This window comes from Chaetodon auriga, chromosome 1 (assembly GCF_051107435.1).
Source record: "Chaetodon auriga isolate fChaAug3 chromosome 1, fChaAug3.hap1, whole genome shotgun sequence".
Lineage (NCBI taxonomy): Eukaryota > Metazoa > Chordata > Actinopteri > Chaetodontiformes > Chaetodontidae > Chaetodon > Chaetodon auriga.
Window position 1 is genome coordinate 16,393,505 of NC_135074.1, and position 23,836 is coordinate 16,417,340.

Here is a 23,836-nt window from a genome sequence, read left to right on the forward strand (position 1 = left end):
AAAGATTCGTATTCATTTACACTGTGTTCCAGAAGGGTGCCTTTGAGTCATCTTAACTAAATTCACAGTTTACAATTTTATTTTTCAGTCAGACGTAGATGCCATTACTCAATATGTATACATCAACTGGAAAAGTGCTTTTGCCGATTCCAGGGTTATTCAGTGGGTTCTATCTGGTGAAGCGCGGTGACATGGCTTGTAATAGCGCCTTACATCAGCTCTGAGAAAACGTGACTGCCATGTCTGGTTTCTCTAATTTGCCTTTGTTGTTGAGAGAGTATGTCTATGTTTGACCTGTGAAGAGAGAGAATCAGAGTTCTCCATTAATAGACTCTGTTTTTGGTTGTACTGTCCAGATTTTATGTGTCATTGTCCAAACACATTCATGGAAATGTCTCACTAAGCCAGTCTTCAGCAGCGAAACATATATTGCTTCTCATAGACTACTAGCAAACTTTGGCTGAGACAGTCTGTGTCTGAGACAGAAATATAATAGTTTCTGACAGGGTGTATAATTTCCTCAAAGCCATTTAGATATGGCCCAGGTCTCCTTAGAGCTAAAGACAGGATTCAATAAGCAATGCCTCAGCAGGCCCCAGCACCTGGCGATCCCCGTCACCCTCTAGCTGACTGTAATCATTTGTGATAGCCCCGTACGATTGCTGGCCTCCCAACAGCACATGTTTCACTCAGGCTTTTAGACGGGCATCAAAATGCATTACCTCCAAAGCAGTAGATGGGGGCCTGGATGCGTGAAGCCAGGGTTGAAATAAAGACATTAACTCTGTCTGCAGGCCAAGATTGCTGAGCTGTACTGTGTGACATCAGAGCCTGTTGTACGTATACATCAACCACCATTAATGCACGTTCAGGACATGTCAGTCATTTGCACACCTAAATTTCAGCCTGCAGATCTGAAATATGTCTGACATGTAGAAACGATACATTACTGCAACATTATTGTTCTACTGTACAAGTGACTGGAGAAGAGAGAGAAAAGAAATAAGTTTTCTTCCGTCTTTCCTGCCTGTATCCTCTAACCACTTCTCGTTCTCCTTCAAATTAAGTGGAAACAGCATGGTAGATCTTCTCAGGTTCTGTGCATATAGCGCTATTGCATGGCAAATATGGCCTTAATGACTCGGCAGCGGGGGGCTCGGCTACTTAATGAGCAGGCTCTCCTGTTCCACCACGATCAAATGAAAGCCTAATTTGATTTTCCCTGTTGACCTCTATTCCTCTCAGAAAACAACAAAGCACTGGGGATTTTTTCAAAGGCTTGTGCAGTGGAGAAATTCAGAGGTGTGTGGCGAAAGAGTGGGTAAGGATGAGATCTTGCTCATGAGGATATAATAGTTTATAGATATTATATTATATATATTATATCCTTGCTAGGACATTCATACACACATGCAGTTATAAAGCACGCATATTGTATGAATTTACACATACGTTAAGAGGTTTTAAAGGGCAAAATTAATATTAAGCAGTTGAAGAATGCTTTAAGGAATAGCTAGATGGATAGAGAGATACTTTTATTCATCCCCAAGGGTTAACATTTTGGGAAATTTGTGAATTAGATGAGAAGATTAATTCCACCCTGATGTTTGTCCATTAAACATGAAGATACCACTGGCAGCCGGTTAGCTTAGCTTAGCACAAAGACTGGAAACATTGGTCTTGATAAAAAATGTGTAAATATGACTGTTTGCCGTTTAACATGGGGCTACGTGTGGAACTGTTTCTTGGCCAGGCACAATAACTTCCTGGAGTCTCCAATGGTTACCTGGCATCTTTTCAGACCAAATAAATAGCCGTGCATCTAACCCTCCCAAAACGGCTAATTGTCAGTTTTTACAGTTTTCGTACAGATTAAATAAATGAGATAAAAGAGTGCTGGTAGATGGATTTTGTTACTTTTGCACAGAGCCATGTCAGCTTCTTCCCCCTGTTTCCAGTCTTTCTAAGATAATTACCTGCTTGCTGTAGATTTAATGGACAGATGTCAGAGCGGTATCAGTCTTTCCACCACCTCTCAGCAAGAAAGGAAGTAAGTGGAAGACTTTGAAGCATAAAATGTGTTTTATATTGTACTCGGTAATAAAAAGCAAATTAGATAATTCTGAATTTATTTTAAGTGAAGCCAAAAGGAAGCACAAGCTTTTTAAGCAGGCAGTGGGAATAGGGATTAAAATCTAGGTTTGCAGGACTCCTGTTGGAAACCGTTCTCATGATTTGATCCCTTAGATGTGGCAGTAGAGGAGCCCACTTCAGAAGCAACCAGCAGACCATGGTGTCACAACAGAGGAAAACACACAGTGGGTGTCTAGACCAACAGTAACAACCTTATGTGCTAATACCACCACATCCACAGGCCACGTGTTCTGTCAGACTGGTGTCAGCAGTGAGAAAGACTTTTTAACAGACGACTTGGATCCTTAAAATTTTGTTTTTGTGAGGAAGGGAATAAAATGTGGTCTGTGGAAAGTCTAGTGAGTGAGGTCAAAGCTAGTGGCATTTTTTATCACTCTTTAAAGAATTCTCTCTTATCAGCATGTCAGCAAGGCACAAACTTTTCATGTATCGTAGTTACTTACTGCTCACCCAACAGAACGGTAGTCTGTCTCATGTTTAAATAACTTATGTATGTCCAGAAAAAGTCAGCTAAAAGTCAAGGCTATTTTCAGCTTTGCTGTTTTTTCACATCCCTAGCCACACACACATGTACCTGGACACAATAGCATGCAATACACTCAGTCTCCTATTGTTGGCTCTGAGCTGTTGGGGGTTAAGTGCCACACTCAAGGGCAACTCACAAATAGTTGTTGATGGAGTGACAGCTCATATTTCACTCAACTTCGCCTCTCAGATTTTATTGACTGTTTTGGGAATTCAAATAAGATTTCTGTGGCCAGAAGCTCCTTCTCTAACACAGTGAAGCAATACAACATGGACACATTGTCATCTCTGCAGAGGATAATAAATGTAATGCAATACAAAAAGAAAAAGTTTGGAGTAAAATCTCTATTCAGCAGCTGCAGACTCTTGTTTATTTTTATACAGAATGATATGGTTCTTGTTGCATTTGTAATGTAGAGGTACATCACATATGAACATGTATTATATAAGCTGTACTGTGGTAAAAACAATGTAGAGCTTTAAGTTATTATTTTCTTTTAGAAAGGAGTGACCAGGCCTTATGCAATTCATGAGGTAAATGGCTTTGAAAATTCTGTTCTGCTGAGTGCAGTCAACATTTTCCCTCAGCTTTATACTTCCATTGGTAAAAGGAAATGTAAGGATCTTGTTCTGATGTACAGTATATTTTGTAAAAAGGCAGGGCGTAACCCGAGCACTGAGGGTGGTGAGCAGCTTCAGCTCAGCAGGGCCGAGAGACAAAATGCTTTCATGACACCTGCTGGTGTAGCGTTCTGCGGTCCAGGTTCTCTTCCACTCCTCCCCATCATCCATCCATCAACCCAGCGGAGGATGCACAGACCATAGCCACTCTCCATTTGTCAGCGGCCATCAGAAATTGTTACTTTCTCATTACATGCTTGCTGACCCTTTTGAAGACTAAAATAAACTGGGAGTGTTGCAAGAAAATGTCACAAAGGATAAAATGTTACCAACCTCCTGAGTAAGATTAAGAGGCAAAGAAAGAAAGGAGCGGGATTACATCAACGCTTTTCAGTTTATCGCTTCACACCTAGTGCCGTGTTGTCGTCGTGTAATGTGTCATCATTTCAGTGACTGGAAAACCTGCACTGAACGGACAACTGTCAAAACCAATATGCTTTGGAAGAAAAGAGGAAGCGAGAGTTGAAAAGGCAGAATAGAAGGTGAGAAAGGTGACAAGAGAGCGAGGCAATAAGCAATCAGGAATGAATATTTTATTCCTCAGCCTGTTAATGAGACACAGAAGGTCAAAATAAAGCAAACCACAGAATAGATTAAAAAGTGATTAGTCCCCTACATGTGGTTTCTCTACCATGGTTTTGTCAAACACCCTCTATGTTTTCCAGAACGGGGCTAATTTCAATCTTTAAGGCTTTTTAAGTATATATGCAGGGAATGGTTGAGTTTGAGTGAAATCCAGCTTTTGAGACCACCACTAAACCACCATGCTTCTGTTACTGAGCTAAACAACGCATAGTTGATCCTAGGAGCTAATAGTTGCTGAATAAATCGATCAATAAATCAATATTGGTTATTATGATGAAAAAAGAATAGACCAAATGTGCATGAATGTCTTGATTAAATGCCCCTTCAAACACTCACACATCCTTCATCATTTATTAAATTGCATTATATCTGGACACAAAGGACACTTTGTTTACAGGAGAGCACTTGGTCACAATCGTGAGTAGCAGCTGAACTCCATGTTTAATGATTCTGATAAAAAAAAAAAAAGCCTAAAGGTGAGTGGTCTTTCAGTGGGTGATGTGTGTTATAAAATTCAAATAAATTGCTGCTGCTATTAGTTTTTGCTTGTATCTGAGGTCTTCCATTAACATCTCCCCACTGGCCTTACCCCGTGAGTAATTTAACACAAGTGACAGACAGGTAGTTTAGAACATTTGGGTGTAAGGAGTAATATATGGTCTGTATGTGTCCTGTTAATGAAATTGTCTGCCAAATTGTATCCATTAAAAATAGATATAATGTAATCTATCTGTGTGTAGTACTATCTGACCTAGTCTTAAAACCGTCTGATGGTCAGTTTGTCCGACTTTGTGTATTAACACACAGTTGAGACTGAGTAATACATAAACAGCGGTGGATGGTTCTGCAATTCATATATCATTTTTAAAACTGTGGGTTTATAATTTTGAAGACTGATTATTTGGTCTTATGAAAAAACTAAAGGTCTACAGCCAGGCCATTGACACTGTGAGTAAATGCTAACGTCAGCATGCTACAATAACATGCTCACAGTGACCATCCTGATGTTTAGCAGGTGTAATATTTACCTTGTTTGTCATCTTAGTTTGGCATGTTTGCAAACTAAGTCACAAATTGGCCCACCAGACAGAATGCAAGTTTTGCAGATGTTTGTTCACAAAACAAAGTATTGGACAAATGTAAAATTTGACCTGGTGATGGCGCTGGATGAGAAATCAGGGGACCACCAAAGGCATTACAATTCATTCTGAGGGGGAGGGGGGGATGAATGTGTGTACCAGATTTCCAGACACTCCATCTAATAGTTGTTGACACATTTCACTAAAAACACAAATGTGAACATCTTGATGTCACCAGAGGAAATGTCAGGGGCTCATCAAAGCCAAGATGAGAGAAGTTGTGTGGGCAGATATATATCTGTACCACATCTATTTCAGTAGCCACCCACACGTTTAACTTAAATGCAATGTCAAATGTAAACCTGTTGGTGGCGCTGGAGGAAAGCTCAGTAGATCACCACAACTCACAAGCCAGCAGACTTCATCCTCTGGGGACCATGAACATTGGTTCTAAATTCCATGGCAATGCATTTAGTAGTTGTTGAGATATTTCAGTGTGGACCACAGTGGTGGCCTGACTGAACACACTGGAATCTCAAGACACGTGCAACTAACATGACTTAAACTGCTCTCTGTCTACATACACAGTGCTACAAAATGAGGATACGTAAGTGTATGCAGTAAATCTGCAAGGCCACACCTCACTGCTTGCATGACAACTTAATTATGAGCTGCATATGTGTGCCTGAAGCAGCATGTGAGAGACATTTGGATCAAGATGCCTTCAGGTTATATGCTTTCCAGATGTTACTCACATGGATCAATATTCTCTGAGTGGCCCCTTGTGTACTGGAAAGATGTGAAATCTCATCCCATGCTGCTCTGATAATGACAGCACATCACTTCCTTTCAGTCCCAAACATTTGAAACCTCACTTTGCAGGAATTTGCCTAGAACGCATTCACCTTACCAACCCGTATGCCCGTCTGATCTTACTGATGTGTTAAATCAAGTGGAAGCTCGTACAGTGCTGAAATTTAATCAGTTAACCGTTGTGCACCAAGAAAATAGAGAGCAAAGCACTCAGCTACCAGCCAATGAATTTCAACACTTATTGTTTAATTAGTCACCCTGACAACCATTTGGCATGCTTTTTAATTCCTTTGTGTGTCTGTGTGTGTGCGCACGCCTGTCATCCTTCAGGCTCTTGAGTGATGGCACACACACGCGCACACACACACACACACACACACACACGGACAGTTCAGGCCAAGTATGTCAAACGTGTTGCCTCCTCTCAGCACTCATTGGTAGGAATGTTTGTCTTTGTTCCCAGTCTGCTGGTTCAGAGTATTCTTCTCCTATCCTGTTAGTAAATAGCTGTGGCCTTGGAGACAGCCACACAACGCTCATGCCTCGCTTGGCCATTTCCTCGGACCCCTGTTATCCTGCTCAGTGTCAGCAGCGGCACGCAGTGTGCAGTCCTCCTAGAGCGAGAGTGCACAGCACATCCCAGTCAGTCCTCCTCCTGCTCTCTCTCTCTCTCTCTGTCATCCGCACCGGGATGGATCTATCCTCCTAGCAGAACAGAAGTCTACTTCAGCAGTTGGCAAGTTGGGCTCTCATTTAGAAGTGCACCGGGAGCTGAACGTTTCTTCTCTCCCCGTCCACCACACGACATTATTCCCTTCTACTGCGCGCATCAACTTGGCTGTCGGAAACCTACACGATGACAGCAACCGGGCGACATTCACGCGTTATGCTCCTGCTCTGCTTCATCTCCACCGCAGCGTGCAATATGTCTGCGTTCACCGAGGAGCCGTCCGAGAGAGCCGGGAAGTCAGACGGGTATTGTAGTCGGATATTACGGGCTCAAAGCAGTCGGAAGGAGGTCAACAACGAGTTTCGCCTCCGCGTTGAGGGAGACCCGGAGAGCTATCAGCCAGGGAGCACATACAGAGGTTGGTGTTATCCGGGAGATTTACGCACACTGCGCTTATTGGCACTATGTGCGCAATGTCAAATAAACACTAATCTACGTCCAGTAGGCTATGCAAACTTAAAATAAGTTTCCACAGAGTCTACTTTACATGCGACGCAAGTGTAAATGCCCTTAAAGTAAACTGTATTTGGTGAGTAAAGAGATTATCCTTCGTCAAGAAATAGGCATTGAACTCAATACCGAGGATGAAGACAATTTACTTTAAACCTAATGTGAACACCCATGAGTAAACATTCTGCCTTAAAACTCCTTTATGATCAAAATTTTAAAAGGTTTATATAAATCTGGATCCCTCTGCGGTCTATTTCATGCATTTTGGTATTCTCTTTCATAGTTAAAACAGATTTTTAAAAAGCCAGCACTCCCTGATTTCAGTGCTTTTGTCGAGAGTGGAAGTTATTGGGTGCTGCTAATGGGCATGTGCCATCTGCTCTGTGTGAATCTCAAAGGCTCACGCTGCTCTGGTCTCCACAATATGTTGCACTGCGGTTGGTTCATTCTTTTCTGATTTGATCATAAATAGTTTTCTTATCATTCAAATCGCATAACTGAATTAGCTCGGAGTTGGAAATCACATTTATTCAATTATTTTGCCGTCACTTACAAAAGAAATGAGTCTTTTGAAAGACGTCTTCTCCCAACACGTAGATAAAGTTGTCAAGTACAGGAAATTAAATTTTCCCCAAAGTAAATGAACATTCTTTTATGCTCTGCTGGATTGCAAAATGAATGAAAAACACTATCTTAAACATCTTATTGAAATGCTTCCAGGCTTAGACTGAAGCATTGTAATTACTGTTATCTGAGTTAAATCCTCAAGAACAGGTGCAACGTCTGATTGTTCATTTAAAAAAAAAAAAAAAAAAATCTGTAGAATTGTGTCAGAATATGTTACCCTCTATCCACCAGAGTTTGACATATTGTATTATTTCCAAATGTAACTAAGCCCACTTTGTCCAGTGTTTGGGAGCGAGGATTGCAGTTCGGCTGTTTTCTGTGTCAGCTGATGCTTGTTGTTGCTCTTGTTTGCTTCCATCCAGTGACTCTAATTGCATCTAGCCCCTCATACTTCAGAGGGTTCACCCTTATTGCCCTGAAGGAGGGTGCAGAAGGAGACAGGGACGAGGACTACATCGGAAATTTCCAGGTAAAGTAGCAGCAAATGATTATGACTGCCTGTACAATCAGAAACATGCAAACAGTTTGTGAGTTTTTCCCCTCTATTATCACAGCGCAGCTACATGGTAATTAATTAACTTGTCCACTGTAATACCCATCCTTCGTATCACACATTTTAATTGAGCACTCAGCTGTAACAAAAGACAGCACACCAGCACAGTTTCCCACACATGGCTTCACCGTAATGTCAGTGCCATCCTTCCTCTGGACTCTGTGCGTGACGTGTGTGAAGAGAGAGAAAAAATAGATCCTGCTGTAGATGGGGGTCTTTACAGATTTTCTTTCCACGTCCTTCCTGTCTTCACATGTCAAAGTGTGATTATTCTCACCTCACCTCCTGTAATAGGCTTGATATAGCATATGAAAAGAGCTTACTCTAAGCTCAGCTCCATGCAGCATTGCTTTGCCAGGCTATGAAAGTACATGCATGTGGAATTTGAGCGGCTGTGTGTGCTCAAGCAGGCATGCAGCTCACACATGTAGGAAGTGTACAGTTGGTGTAGTCGTGAGGCTAATAAGCATTTTGCACAGGCGGGTCCAGCTGGAGTACTTTGGGAAGCGGGGAGAGAAGGAGAGGGGCCAAGAGTGCGAAAGAAAGAGAGAAAAGGCAAGGAAGCTGGTGCTGTTTCGCAAATGTGATAATAGCCAAATATGTGAGGCCTTTGTAAATATAATGCTGTGTGAGGAGTCAAGTGGTAGAGAGAGACTGGTTGATGGAGTATGTGAGGATAACAGTCGTGTACTCTAATACAACAATAAACCTTATACATTTATTTTATTTCTAGAATGTAACAAATTATTCTGCATGTAGTATTACACATTTAGAATAATATAATGTCAGTAGATGCAATCGCACCACACACACAGTATAACACTACATTGTAAATGGAAGTATGAAACCTAAGTGTATTATTAGATTCATAACCTTTAAATTCATTCTTCTTCACTGGTTCTTATTCTGCTCTCCTGCCTCCCATGCAGTGTCAAGAAATTCATACAGCTTACAGTGCACAAGATGACATCCTGTTTTCAAAACATTTGAAAAGAAGTGAGCAACTTAGGTTTTGGTTTTAGCTTTATCAAGTACCCAGATACTTGAGAAATACTGATGTGTCATTTACAAGAGTAAAATCAGTATACCATGATACGGTGTATTCCTAACAAGAAAATACAAGGCATACATGCAGGCACCCAGTTTTAACCTAAGCCAATGCTCCCAGTCCTGCCCAGAACTTAAAATTGTGTTTTTTTAAAGCAGACATTGTCAGGGAGCAGTTGTTAAATGGGTTTAATGGCATGTGCGGAGGTCCCCTTTTCAGACTTTTGTGAACCTGTCGGTTTCAGTCGCTTCCCACATAAAACCCCATTATTTTATTGAACCTGTAGTACAATACATGGGGACGTTTGCACAGCAGCCCTCAGGCTGTTTTGATCACAGTTACTGCCATGCTGTGGCACTCTCAGTGAACCTGAGCCTTGAATATGGGACGACATAAAAAACAGGAACATTTTATTTTTGTCCTGTGTGCACCTCACATCTCATTACCCAGCGTTATCACTGGCGAGGTTTATTCTGTTTTTATTTGTCCTTGCAATTGATTTCATGCTGTCGTTATTTAGTGCCAGCCTTGAGCGTGCTCCTCAGCCATGTGGCGGAGTGTGGCGTGGTGTGACAAGGCGCTGAACGTCAGGAGTAAAGAGGGGGCACGCTGCATCATTTAGCCACGTTCTGTCGCTTTGCTCCACACATGGATGAGACTCGAGTGTGGAGTGGACAGAGAGTGCTAGATGTGATAGACAGATGTGTGACCATAGGCTTTGGCATCAAAAGTAAAAAGAATGCATGTGTCAGTACTGGGACCTGCCTTTGATTAGACTCCTGCTAGATTTTCAGAAGTTGAAGGTCTGTTTTCATGGCTGCAGATGATCACCCGTCTTGTTACAAACACCATGTGACAGCGCAGTGAAAATAAACTGCTGTTAGAAGAGAAATCTCCTCTATCATCACCTGCTCAGTTAGTCCTTTATGTTTTATGTCATTTATGTTAAAAAAAAACAAAAAAAAAAAAACACAGACACACATACACACATACACACACTATTCCTCCATTGTGAAGGAGCTCTGGGTGGGCCAGCCTCCAGGCATTGAGAGAAAAGAAAGACAAAAGAAGCTGCAACAGAAGACGTCAGGCTTTATTTAACATACAGCTCATTTGAAATCCGCTGGTGTGCCCCATCCCAGCCGTCTCAGGACAGCTCCCGACTTGATGAAAAGCACCTTTATTGAGCTTTCTGGGAAGGTCAGCTGCCACCGTGTGCGTGCGTGCGTGCGTGTGTGTGTGTGTGTGTTTGTTGGCAAGAGCGTAAACCAGCGGGCAATGCTGGTGATGTGTGACGAGACATTGCTTCTCAGCAGGGTGAGATGATAGAACAAGAAAAGGCAAATTGTTAGGTGGCTGCGTGAGGGGTGAAATCGGTGCCACTCAGAGTGCAACATATGACATCATCGCAGACATAACAGACATTGTGAGTGCATCATCTCCACATCGTAATTCCACAAGGACTTTTCCCAAGTCCTCATGCTATTTTAGATAGATGTTGAATGTTATTGAGTCTGACCAGCACATTATTTGATGCATTCGTTCTTGCAGAAACCTAGAAACACAACCCAGTTTTTCCAGTAATGAGTTACTCTTTTCCCAACGCTCATGTCTGTCTGTTGGTAGATGATCTAAAAACTTGGAATTAGACACGAACAAGAAGAAATGGATCATAGGTCATTTTGTGATAAAATGCTTGCAAATGTTTTTGAGATTTCACTGGTTTTAACATGTGTTGTAGTCCAGTCAGGCCGACCCAGGATGCCTGTTAGAAACCATGGGAACATGGGGGGGGGTTATAATCTGTCAGACAGAGATAGACTGCACATACACACAGCTCCCAGGCTCCCCTTCTCACTCCATCTCTCCTTCTCTCATGGACACACACACAGACACACACAGACACACACACAGACACACACACAGACACACACACAGACACACACACAGACACACACACACACACGGAGGCATGCACATCCACATTCAATCCACTTTCAGAGGGAACTCATTCATAACATGGCATGACAAAGGAAATTCTCTGCTGACACCTTTATGGAGTGAGAAAGTTCCCCGTCTTTACTGCCCTGATGTCACTTCGTATCAAACACATTCTTGGTTTCTGGGTGGCGAATATTAGCTCGCTGGCTGCGCTCACTCATGCAACCCCACTCTACTAATTTCCTGTCCAGTTAAAAGCAGTGAGATGCTTCATGTCTCAGGTGAGCACCTGAGTAGAGAGGACACTATACATGTGGACTCATCAGTTTGACCTTCTGGGGTCTTTTTTTTTTTTCATGGCTGCCAACAGTGATAGCATCATGACTGGACATCTGGGTATTAAATTTGTGGTCAGTTTGAGTATCGAGTGAATCCACTCAGTATCATTGCTGATTTTTACTGAGACAGGAAGCTTTCAGCTGCTGGTTGATGCCATGTGATAGTGAAAGTGTGCAATGTATCACCCATTCACTAGACTGGATTATTTGCTTTGCTGTTTGGTGTCAAATGCCTTAACCAAATTTTTTTGTTCCTGCAACACACTGACAATGACAGATTTTCACATGGAGTGGAGTGAGGGAAACGTCACAACTATCTGACCATCAGCTGTTCTATTTCTCTTATTGTGACTCAGTAACTCCCAACCTTTTTGGCTTATGGCCAAATACTCCCAATTACTTGTGACTCCTAGTCAAACGTTGCACACATCTATGATTTGTAAGCACTTCCACCAAGGAGAAAATTTCCCACTCCGTTTTGTTTTAACCAGAACAGAAAAGTATCCAGTATTACACAAGAAAGAAAAAACAAAAACAAAAAAACCCAAACATTAGAGAACATGAAGATGCATATATACATTATGCTGTCGTGACAGAATGGTTTTAACTCTGTCGTCTCCTGTTAATCACATCTCAGATTTATTTTGTGACCAGTTGGGGAGATGCTGAACGTACTTCGGGAGAATTCTGTTCAGTTCAGCGTAACACATGGAGCTGCTGGCGTCAGATGCTTTAAACAGCAGACAGGCACAAATGGTTGAAGACTAACATTTTCTATTATAAATCCCATTCATGATAATTGTTCAACTCCCAGGTTGTGTATTGTTTGATTTATTTTGAAGTAAATCCCTTGATGTGTCGTGACAATGTGAAATTAATGTCAACTTCAACTGCTAATTACGTTTAAAGGTGCTTGAGCTGACAGTGGGAGAGGAAATTAGTGGGAAATGCTCCAATACCTAATAAATAATATCACATGTGAATGTTTTAATTGCCTCTTATATGTGGACATTTTTATTCATCACTGATCTCTTTGTCTATGTGTGTGTGCATGCTTTACAGATAATTGATGAGGAGGAAACACAGTTTATGACCAACTGCCCACCTGCAGTGACAGAGAGCACTCCCCGCAGACGCACTAGCATCCAGGTGTTTTGGACAGCGCCCCCTAGTGGCTCCGGCTGTGTCTCGCTCAAGTATGTACACAGCAACTGATGAGCAGAGTGCTCAGCTCAAATGCTTAGAGATACAGTGTACACTGCCAGTGGAGGATTAACGCTGATAAACAAATCCTTGAACTTGATAAACTGCCATTCATTATGTTATAAGAGGTCTGGTGATATGGAGAGTCGGGCTTCCCCCTTCTACAGCCTCGATTCCAAAAGAGTTGGGACTTGGTGTAAAACATAAATAAAAACAGCATGAAATCATTTGCAAATGAACAGTTGTGCAAAGTGTTCCAGTAATATCCTTTATCCAGCCACGTGTTTCACAAAGTGATGATCCTCACTCCGTCCTAGCTCTTGGAGCATTTCTCAGCTTTCCCAGTCCTTTGTAGCTCCTGTTCCAACTGCTTTGAAACATGTTGCTGGCATCAAATTCAGAATACGCAGATATTTACAGAAATCAGTGAAGTTGATGAGGTAAGTATTAAATATATTGTCTTTGTACTGTTTTCAACTGAGTGTGGTTTATTTATGTTTTACAAACCGTCCCAACTTTTTTTTTATGGAATTATTAAAAGGTGCTTTTTCATCCTGCATCACTGCTTGATTGATACAAGCTACAATCTGTAAGTCCCATCATGTCTCAAAAACAGGGTAGATTTGATTTGTAATTACCTCCTGCGGACCAGTTTCACAGTATACTGTACATTTAAAGATGGATAAATTCTAACTTTATGACGTAAGGATTTATTCCAGGACTGTTGCGTTTGAGTTCAGATCAGTTTTAGCTTGGTGTACCTAATAAACTGGCAACTGAGTGTACAGTGACATTGGTAACTGTAATGTAATAGGATGGCTTTAAGCATTTGGTTTCAACTTTTTACCTAGATCCTCTTTAAGTTGTCAGTGCTTTCCAAGATTGGTTGTCCATCTTATATTTAATTCTGTCATAAAGACTTATAGCTGAAATTGAATCATTTAATGTTTAGTGAGTGTATAGTGGGATTGTGAGCTGTGCTACCAGCATACAGTATGTCAAGTCCACATGTACAGCAACTCTGTTTCATTACATCCCTTCCCCCAGGCAAAGCAGACTTAAATGCAGAAGGTTTTATCAAATTTTCATTTCCACTTGGCTTAAGAAGCTATTCATGACCTTTATATGGCCGAATGACACTAATCATTTCTATTGTTGTGTGCCCTCTGGGCTTGCTTGGATACAGACATGCAGTCATGTGCAGCTGAAGAGACATCATGGCAGAAATCCATTTATTAATCCAGTACTGTGGGGAAATATAGGAGGTAGAAAACATTGGCCTTCTTATCAATGCATTATTTAACTGTTTACGTACACAGTCAGTTTCTCTGCTGCCTGGTCTTCATCTCTGCTCTACAAGAGATGATTAAAAGGTTCCATTTCTTAGTGATGCCTGTTATTATGTGACAGCCACAGAGTGTTATGAATTTTCCTTTTCTGTGTCTCTGTGTTCTCCCTTTCCCTCGTCCTCGTCTTCCTGAAGTATCTTCATGACCTGCCTGAGCTTTCTTGCACTCTCTCAGACTGGGGCAACTCTTCTTTCTGCTCCTCGCTCCCTCCTCCTCGCTTTTTATCTGTCTCCTCTTTGTTTTCATCTTCGCTGCGGTGTTGTCGTCGTTTTCTCACAGCAGGTCATGTTGTACAGCACTTCTGCTCTCCTCATAGAGACCAGTGGGATGATGGCAGAATTGTATTCAGTTAAGCACATGGATAGAGGAAAGAAGTTGAAAGTGTGACAGAGCGTACAGCCTAGAAAGAAATACTTGAAAGTGCCAAGATATGGATGTAATACCAGGGAGCAGACAATAGGGGAGGGAGAGGGTGAGAAGCCTGTAGTTCAAAAGAGATGCCTCTGAAAGTCATGATTACAGGCTGGGAGTGGGTATTTGCAACTGTTCTTCTCCCTACCTAGCAGTCACAAAGATCACAAGGTTTTTGTACGCCTCTGTGTTGCAACACAACAAAAGTCTTAATAAAGTCTCATTGAGGAGGCACAACTCCTGAAAACTGATGGTACATATTAAAGCTGTTCAGAGACACTCTTGTACACCGCGGCTGTGTTATCATACACAAGAGACACAATGGCACATACACACACAGTCAGCGTAGTCAACAAATATACAACGAATGAAACAACATGATTATGTGAAATAATATTGTAGATTAGCACAGAGAGGACAATTTCATGACCACCCGTGGCAGGGTAAATGTTTGTTTTTAATTTCATTTCGTATCCCCAGAGAGCTCTGTGACTGCCTGTCGGTCTGCCTGCCTGTTAAAAAATCACAGTTATTTAAAAAAAAAAAGAAAAGAAAAAGACATCTGGCCATGAAATTAGAGGTGTGTGTGTGTGTGTGTGTGTGTGTGTGTGTGTGTGTGTGTTTCATTTAGAAAGCTCCTGTGACTCGAATGTTGTCCCACGAGTCTTGCTCTTCCCGGGTGGTTTGCTGCAGTATAATTGATGGGCAGTTGCTGTCTTTTAGATGGAAAGACTGAGCTTGGTGGTTTGGTTCCGTCTAAGGTTGGTCCGTGATGACAGGGTCAGGCGAGGATGCTGATTCAAACTCCTGAACTCAGAGCACTGACTTTGAAAGTCTTACCATCGAATCCAGCTATTTTCGTCTTTCTTGTATGCTGGAATCAAGTCTCGCCAAGGTCTCCTTCACCGTGTCTCTGTTGCTGCTACGCCACTCTTGTTTTGTAAAAATGTATTCTACAAGTGGAAATTTTCCTGGGTGTTGTGTAACTGACCCCTGCAATATTAAACTCGTGTTTTTGCTGATTTTCAGTGGTTGAATTTCCCACCTTCATGCAGTGATACGGACATGTTTCAGGGTGTGGATACAGATGGAACAGAGCACTTTGCTGACAACATGCAGTCATGATGTTGGGTGTGGTCAGAGGTATCGAATCTACTTATTGAATCTGATTCCTTTACCTTTCTGTTAAATCTGGAATCCTCTATCTTAAACACCACAGCTTTTTCATTAATGTTCACAACCTGTTGTCACAACCTGAAAGTGAGCTAATGAGCTGAAGTATGAAGTGCTGATTAAAAATTGTATGGGTTATTAATAAGAGGTGTTGCCTGCTGAGTTTTTCATCTTTCACAGGCTACTTGCCACACCAAACAGCGCCATTTAGTTTAGAATACTATATAGATATGAATAGAAGTTTAAATTCTCCTAATATTGACGTCTCGAGTCTTGTTGAACTATAAAAACACACAGTCTGTTCAGGGTTGCACCATGGTGTTACAGAGTGATGTCAGGCAGTCCAGGCACCGGTTTGCAGGGAACACTTGCAGATTTTTTCTGTAATTAGCTACAGTTAACTACTGACAGTGACGTTGGCCATTTTAATTGGCGAAAGTGACATCAGCTAAAAATAAGAAGCTTGAATTTGAATGTTTTGCTCTTTGCTAATAAAACAGAGTGAGGAGAGACGAACATTCAATAAGAGATCTGTTTTTCTCTGAGCTTAGTAAGTCAAAGTATTTTGCTAGCTGTATCTAAAAATTAGCAGGTCATCAGAACTCAATTCTTGTTAGAGGCATAATGTTAGCTTGGAAAAATAAGTGAAATTGCTATTTTTCAGCTTGGTTTTCCACATTATGAGACATTTATGAGGCCTTTTCTACTGCTGCTTGATTGGAAATGCTGCATGAATGACTGTTAAATGCTGTTTAAATGTAAAACATTGTAAATCTCCTCTCTTTTCTACCATATTAGCTCTGGTTCTTTAACCGGTTCAGTTCAGGATTCTTTGATCCTTGGTGCTATGTAGAAAACCAGCCTGCATTTTCTCCAGTTTTTAGCAGAACCATTGTAATTAAAGATATGATATCAACGGACGGTGTTGCACAATGCACAATGGAAAAACAACAATAATAGCAAGATGGCGGATCGCAGTGATCGCCTGCAAGCACTTGTTCTGTTATTACAGACATTTATATTTATCCAAAAAACTAGCATGGACCAGCTATTAATCATAAACTGATGTCGAAGACTAACCTTTTCCAGCCTCTCTTTCCAATCTATATAATATGACATGGTTCACACTTCAGGTCAAGGAAAACCTGCTGTTTCATGGTTCCAGCTGGGCACCAACTATTTGGGCTTTGACCCAATTTATTTTTGGTCAAAATGCTCCGGTTCAAAATAAGGTGTGCAAACATTTTGGTGAAAAGTGGCATCTGTGCCCCTAATTTTTATCCAGACTGTTCTTTACGCAATATCAGATCTAATTGTCAAAATTCCCTCAAAGCAAATTGCAGCAAAGAGGGATTTTGTCTGTTTTTCCACCCAACTTTGTTCTTAATTAAATGTTTAGCTTCATGTCTAATTGGGTTGGAAATAATTGGCTTCCATTCTGCTCATTAGAGAGAGCTTGATGATAAAACCAAACATGACCTGCCCGATGACAAAAAGTGGAAATCTAGTCAGGAGCTATCGTCACAGCTGAACCCTCGTGGTCGGCTTCGTCCTGGGTGTTCCACAGAGTCAGAATACGTCACATCGAAATATAATCTATATATTGCAGTTTTACCATTGAAGTTGCCACTATCTTCTATCTTTCCATTTGTAGGTAAGAAGCAATTTATTTGTCATCTCCCCTCTGGCATGTGATGTGTTGCCGTTGTGCGATGTGTTCTGATGGGCTGAGTGAGACAGTGTATCTGTGATCAGATGAATGTCACAACCCTGTGCCGCTGTCAGACCCTGTTTATCTCCTTCAGCACAATGATAAGACGGATCAAGGAGGACTTCAGCAGGACACTATAGACAAGCAGATACATAGAAGTAAAGTGTAAATGCATTTGCTTTTGTGCAGCCGATTCCTAGTTGTTTCTTTTTTTGTAAGTTATGTTTGTAGCAGCGGCAGATTAGACAAAATGAAATTATTTAATCTTTGGTTGTGGCAGGAGCAGATAGAACAATATGAGAATTTCTTTTCTTTTGCACATCTATTGGGCATGCAAATGGAAACGTAGCCATAGAAAGACAATATCCATCTCGCTCTTTTTGCTTTTTTTCCCTCTTTCTCACTCTCTCTTCTTTCTGTCTTTTTGTTAAGCTCTCACACTGTACATGCTCCCTCTCACACCCCCACACACATTCAAATCAGTGCACTTTTGGGGTGATTGGGATCAGTGGTGGTGTGGATCAGGCAACGTGAGATAGAATTTAAATTGGATGTTAAATAAAGCATTACTCTGCTTGATTGTCTGGCCAGGCCAGGAAAGTGGGCAAGCAGTGAGGCAGAGTGTGCTCCCCTCTCTCAGGGAGATATGTGAAATTGGGGTGAGATTGAATTAAAGCGTGAACAATTAGAGATGTGCCGGTGGTGTCGCTTACTTTGAATTGTTTCGTCCACGTTATGATAGGCCGTTTTGGCCATAGATCGTACTTGCTCTCTCACACATCATCATAATCTCACATACACATCAATAGTCGATGTGTTTGAAGGTGGCTGTGGCGTGTAGCCTCCTGAAATCAAAGCCTCTTTGTTTTTACCATTTCATTCAAGTTCTCTCACACAACTATACATATATTTAGTATGCACGTGATGTTTGAGATTGAAAGAACAGAGCGCATGAGAGAAATGGTTTGTATGTGTGTGCGCGTGCATGTGTGTGTGTGAATTAGTATAATGTGTGTGACTGTACCTGAAAGAGTATAATTATGTGTGTGTGAGATTATGGTAACGTGTGGGAGAGAGTGATTTTCTATGAGAAGTAAAGACATTGCATATGGCAGACAATAGTAGCTTGAAACAGAGCTTTTAACTAAAATGGTAATTTAAGTTGGAAGGTGTCTGTGGCATGAAGCCTCCCGAAATCAAAGCCTTTTTGTTTCTACCATTTCATTCAAGTTCTCTCACACAACTATTCTTTATCGCACATAGTGTCTTTCTCTCAAGCAGTAAGCATACCATTGTTCTGTTTCACAGATACCGTCTATTTTCAGTCACTTACAGTGAGGGAGTGTAGCTATAGTAAGTATAGCTGTGAATAGCAGTGTGTAGAAGAGTATAGTGATGAGTGTAAGAGAGTGTTATCACAATGCAGTACTGTGTATGAGACCGAGTGTGATTTATGGCCTAAACGGTCCTTCACGATGAAGACACACCTGTCTCTGTACCATCTTTGTTAGAAAAGGACATTTTGCAACAATATTCTTCCATTTTGTCGATGTCTGATCTTTTGATCTTTTGGTTATTTTTCTTTCTGTCAGTTCCTCTCATACGCACTGTATACATTGAAAAGGTAAATGAAGCTTATCTTGCGAAGAGGATAGGCAGTGTTATGTTAGTAAGGCCCATCCTTCCCTGTTATCATGGAGATGTGATATCCCCAAACCAATCTATCATCATTCATAATAATGCAAGAACCACTCGTGCAACAGCATTTGGTCTTAAGTGGCGTGTTCAAGTGACGTAAGAGAATTTCTGGCATTCACAAATTTTATTGTTCTTTGCATTGTTCTGTTTACTATAAACAGAAATTACAATTAGTCTAGAACTGTTATATGAGTTATAAACAGGCAAAAACAGTCAAAACACAAATCTCCAAACCAATAAGTCATCATTTCTAATGTATTTGAAAAGCCAGCTTGGAGAGATGTCTGGGGGTCCATTTGCACCACTGGCTCGTATTAGTGTATTTCCATATAAATGAGTTATACATGAGGTGGTGGATATTTAATTTCTCTCATGTTCGAGGTTAATGTACATTTTCTCTCTTCATGTCACTGTATGTATTTCCTTGCTGTGAGGGACCGGTTCTGTGATCAGCTCAGCTCAGCAGAGCACAGCACAGTTCAGCTCGGTGTGATACTCCAGCATAAATGGTATCCAAACAGTCCAGCTGGACGGGGCCCACCTGGATCAGACCTTACCCTGGCACCTCCATCCAGCATCTCATTGTTGGGTTTTATCCCCATGGAAACCTTCCTGCAGCCAGGGCTGGTGTAAAAGGCTGGTGTTTGTGAGGAAGTTAGGTGCCTGGAGGCATGTTTTCTGTTGTTGTTTTCTCAAGTCTGCTGGCCTCTGAAAAGGTTTGTTTGTGGCTGATTTACATGTCAAGGCCCCTCTCAGACCTGTGTTCCCCACCACCCAGTGGAACAAGCCTCTTAGACAGCTCAATCTAGAGAAGCTCCTCTCTGCCAGGCCTCACATTTTGTGGAGCGTTACTGTTGGCCTGTCAGTCAGTTCTTATCGGCACAGTGCATAAACCAACTGTATACTGTCTGTGCATTTCTGAATATTTTCCTTAAGAAGTTTAGTGGGGACTTTCTTCAGTGCAAAATTTTCGCACTTGGTTGCTGTCTCTTTTTCATTTGCTGTCTCTTTTTCAGCCTTTCAACCTCTCATTTCTGTGTGCGTGAGTGTCTTAATGCTGATGCATTCTTTTCTGTGGTCTTTGTATGAGACACTGAATGCCTCCGTCAGAAAGACAGCCTGATTTAGCAATTTCCCTGTGGGCTTTGATACCTGCTTTTAGGAGTCTTCTGAAAAAACAGGAAGATTATTATGAATAACTCTGCACCTGTTCCATCTGCCACAATCCACTGTTCAGACTATCACAGCTTAAAAGCCAAGATTTTCCTCATGTCCCGCTGTCTGTTGTCCTCTTTAGAAAAAACAAAAAACAAAAAAACCCTCACTGCTTCTCCTGCTTTTCCAGTTTTCCCACTGTGATATTTTTGCCCCTTATGTCCACATTTGAAGTTGGTCCTGATCCCCAACAAATTTCATTCCACACCTCCTCCATCTCTTCTTGTTCTCTCTGTGTAGGGCAAGCATTGTGCAGAAGAGGATAATCCACTTCCAGGATGAAGGCTCACTCACCAAGCGAATGTGTGAGAAAGGTTGGCTTCTTTTATTGACATGGAATAAATTATTTACCATGAATTTCCTATCCCTTCAATACCCCTGCTGGTATTTCACTCCCTACCGATGGTCTCTTTTTTCTGTCTTCTTTTACTCTACTTTCTTTCATTCTTGATTTTGAAGCAGGGACTTTCCTCTCTCCTGTTGCTCTGGCATGTGAATGATTGTAAATGAGTGTAACCCCTGGCTGTGCATGACATTGAATGCCACACTGAGCAACAGATCAAAAGAACTGTGTTGCACATGCTCCCCTTTTCTCATGCTCTCCCGTCTCTTCCTCCCCTCGGCTCCTCACTTTCTTAAACCACCCATCTCCTATATGATGGGCACCTCTCTCATCTGCTCCATATACTAATGAGCAATCTCTCTATGCGTATGTCTAACGGTCTTCTGTATTTCTCTCTCTTTTTCCCTCCTCTGTCCTCCCCTTTTATCTGTACAGAATCCCTGTATGGAGACGCTACAGATAAACCTCTGCTCGACTGCTGTGCCTGTGGAACGGCCAAGTACAGAGTCACCTTCTATGGGAACTGGTCAGAGAAGATTCATCCCAAAGACTATCCACGTAAGCACACACTCCTCTGCCCTTTGTCACGCCACTTAAACAATAAGTCTTGTTTTTTTTTTTTTTTACTGTCAAAGAATCCTATAAAAAGTCCTAAACTAGCAGTGACAAGATCATGCTAATAAGTATTTCCTGTGTCGCCAGTGCCTGTTCCATTCCATTCCATGTTTTCTAAAGAACAACCCCATTTTACTCGTTGACATGTCCCTTTATTATGATAAACCTGGGACTTGCAGTTTACTTTCATGTGAGTCCACATACGCCAACCTGTTGCCATAAATACTCACTAGTTCCCCACATCAGCAGCTAAAATTAGTCCCCAACAAATGCACTTTTTACTCCTGTTTGAGTAACTTTTGCTGAAAAATTACAGTGCCTAGCTGTTTCAGGAAATAATTGATTCTTTTTTAAAAAATGAAATACATTCTTGTGAACCTTTTTTTTTTTTTTTTTTTTTTTTTTTTAAAGATTTAAGTCTTCAATATGAATGATTGGGCAGGGGGTAGAGAAGACTGGTAGAGAGTCTGAACATACTGAGAAACTAACACATTGTTGATTTTGGTCTTTTAATAGCATTTGTTGACATTAACAAAAGTACAGAAAATCAGCAGCCTTATCCTTTAATACCAATTGTGGTACCATAGCCCTGAAAACTCTAGGGTATGTCCTGACACATGGGTGGCTTTAGCCCCGGTGCCTGGCTTTCAGTAGTGATGTGGGCAGTGAGCAACAGTATGGTTGAATGTGATGTGTGCATAACCTTGAGTCACGCTGTCAGGATGTGAATGGACTTAAGGATTACACTGGCTCCCTTGTTTAAATCAGGCTCTCGCTGGTCAGATCAATACACTGATTAGAGTGGAATAAGATAAACCCTGAGATCGAAAGGAACCCTAATTTACTGTCTCATGGAGGGAGTAGTTGGTATGTGACTCACTCTCACACAGATGCGCAAACACACACCTCGCAGATAGATCAATTTAAAAGAGGATAGGGCAAGCTGTGTGGTTTCTGTTTCATCCTGACTCTTAGGATGCTACAGTTGGATTTCTCCTTGCACAAAGTCATATCCTAGGTAACCAGTTATTATGACTCCGCTCGGATTGCACTGGGCAATATTGTTCACTGACTACAGTATAGTAAGCTCATGATAAATCTGTCCTTATTGAGTTCTGATGATACTTTTCAATCAAAAACAAATAAAAATCTTGTTACAGGTAAACTTTGCCTGACTTTTCCTTTCTGGTGCAAGTAGTGCTGTGGCACCAGAGATATGCCACTATGTCCCATGTCATCCTTCTATTTTTAACATGTGTCCTTCAAGTGCTGGAGCCGTAGACCATTTTGGTGACACACATACTGAGACCAAAAATTCACTGTAAAACAGGCCAACACTGCCAACATGATAACCTTGGCAGTTCTATTTTCTTTCTCCCCTTTGTCCCCATTGTAAGTCATGCAGCAACTTGTGGCTGTTCAACCCAAGCGACGACAGCTCGCTCGGACACAGAGTATATATCGAGACGGTGTATGGCCCAGCTGTCAACAAAGATTTTTATTAGATTTGTGGGAGAGAGAGAGAGGGAAAGAGAGAACGAGAGCTTAACATTCTGTTATTGACCAAATAAAAAAGTATTCCATCGTAGTCAATTTCCTCTCACTCGAGGGAAGCGATACGTTTACGTCCAAACATATACACCAAAACAACTGCCTTCCATCTACTGTCAGAGCATCCATATTGTTATTTAGCAGTCTAATCAATCTATTTCATGTGCACTGCCCCCTATAAATAAAAACAAAATAATGCATAAAACAATTGCATGCTTTGAACTACTACCACACTGCAACTCTGCATCATTTGTGTTAGACATCATGTCCAAAGATCTCTATTTACTTACAGACATCTGGCAATACACGGAACAGTTTTAGTTGAATAGAAACAGGAAACTCAACTGTAATCCCTAAATTGGGGCCAACATTGTTGAAGTCAAACATCGAAAGCACAGTTTACCTCTGTCTGCATCAGCTGCACAACTATCTTGATGACCTGGTCTCAAGTACATCACCACTTAATCAGGGGTCCGTTGAATGTCTCTGTTAAGTCTCTGTCTTGCCCTGAGGTCCAGGAATACATCATGGATCAGTGCATCCTTTTAACCTGTAGAGAGAGGTTAAAGGGGGCAGTTATGTCCTTTTGAGGCTCCGTATTCTTAACACAGGCCTGTGAAGATGTGGCAGGCCATTAACGTTTGCACTATAAGCACACATCATGTCACTGCTATATTTCCCTCCCTTGTATCACATAAAAAACATTTCCACAAATTGAAGATGGAAACCTGCCCCATCACTGACCACATGCACCAATTCCTACCAAAACTGCATTAAAAAGGACAAGACAATCTCTAAGTTATACTCAACTTTGAAGTTAACTAATACTGCCTCAACCTTGGGTGAAAGAACCCAATGATGGATATAAAACTAACTGGAGCCATAATGTCAGAGCTATTTAGTTATTGGTAGTGGCTCCCTGCCTGCGAGGGCCAGACACTTATGAAAGCTTGGGGCACAAATGGACTTGAAATTTCATAAAGGACCATCAGCAAAAATATTAAACAACTAATGTGTTTGAAATAATCTTGACAGATAAGACA

General features: G+C 41.4%; 1 protein-coding gene across 1 annotated transcript in view; it reads left to right on the forward strand.

Moving 5' to 3' along the window:
• The first annotated feature begins 6,478 nt into the window (after positions 1–6,478).
• Positions 6,479–23,836, forward strand: part of spon1a (spondin 1a) — a 65,719-nt gene continuing 48,361 nt past the window's right edge. The window contains exons 1-5 of the mRNA XM_076726863.1: positions 6,479–6,925; positions 8,007–8,113; positions 12,587–12,720; positions 20,525–20,598; positions 21,063–21,185. Of these exons, the coding sequence (XP_076582978.1) occupies positions 6,694–6,925; positions 8,007–8,113; positions 12,587–12,720; positions 20,525–20,598; positions 21,063–21,185 (670 nt within the window). The 5' untranslated portion in view covers positions 6,479–6,693. The remainder of the gene's footprint in view (positions 6,926–8,006; positions 8,114–12,586; positions 12,721–20,524; positions 20,599–21,062; positions 21,186–23,836) is intronic.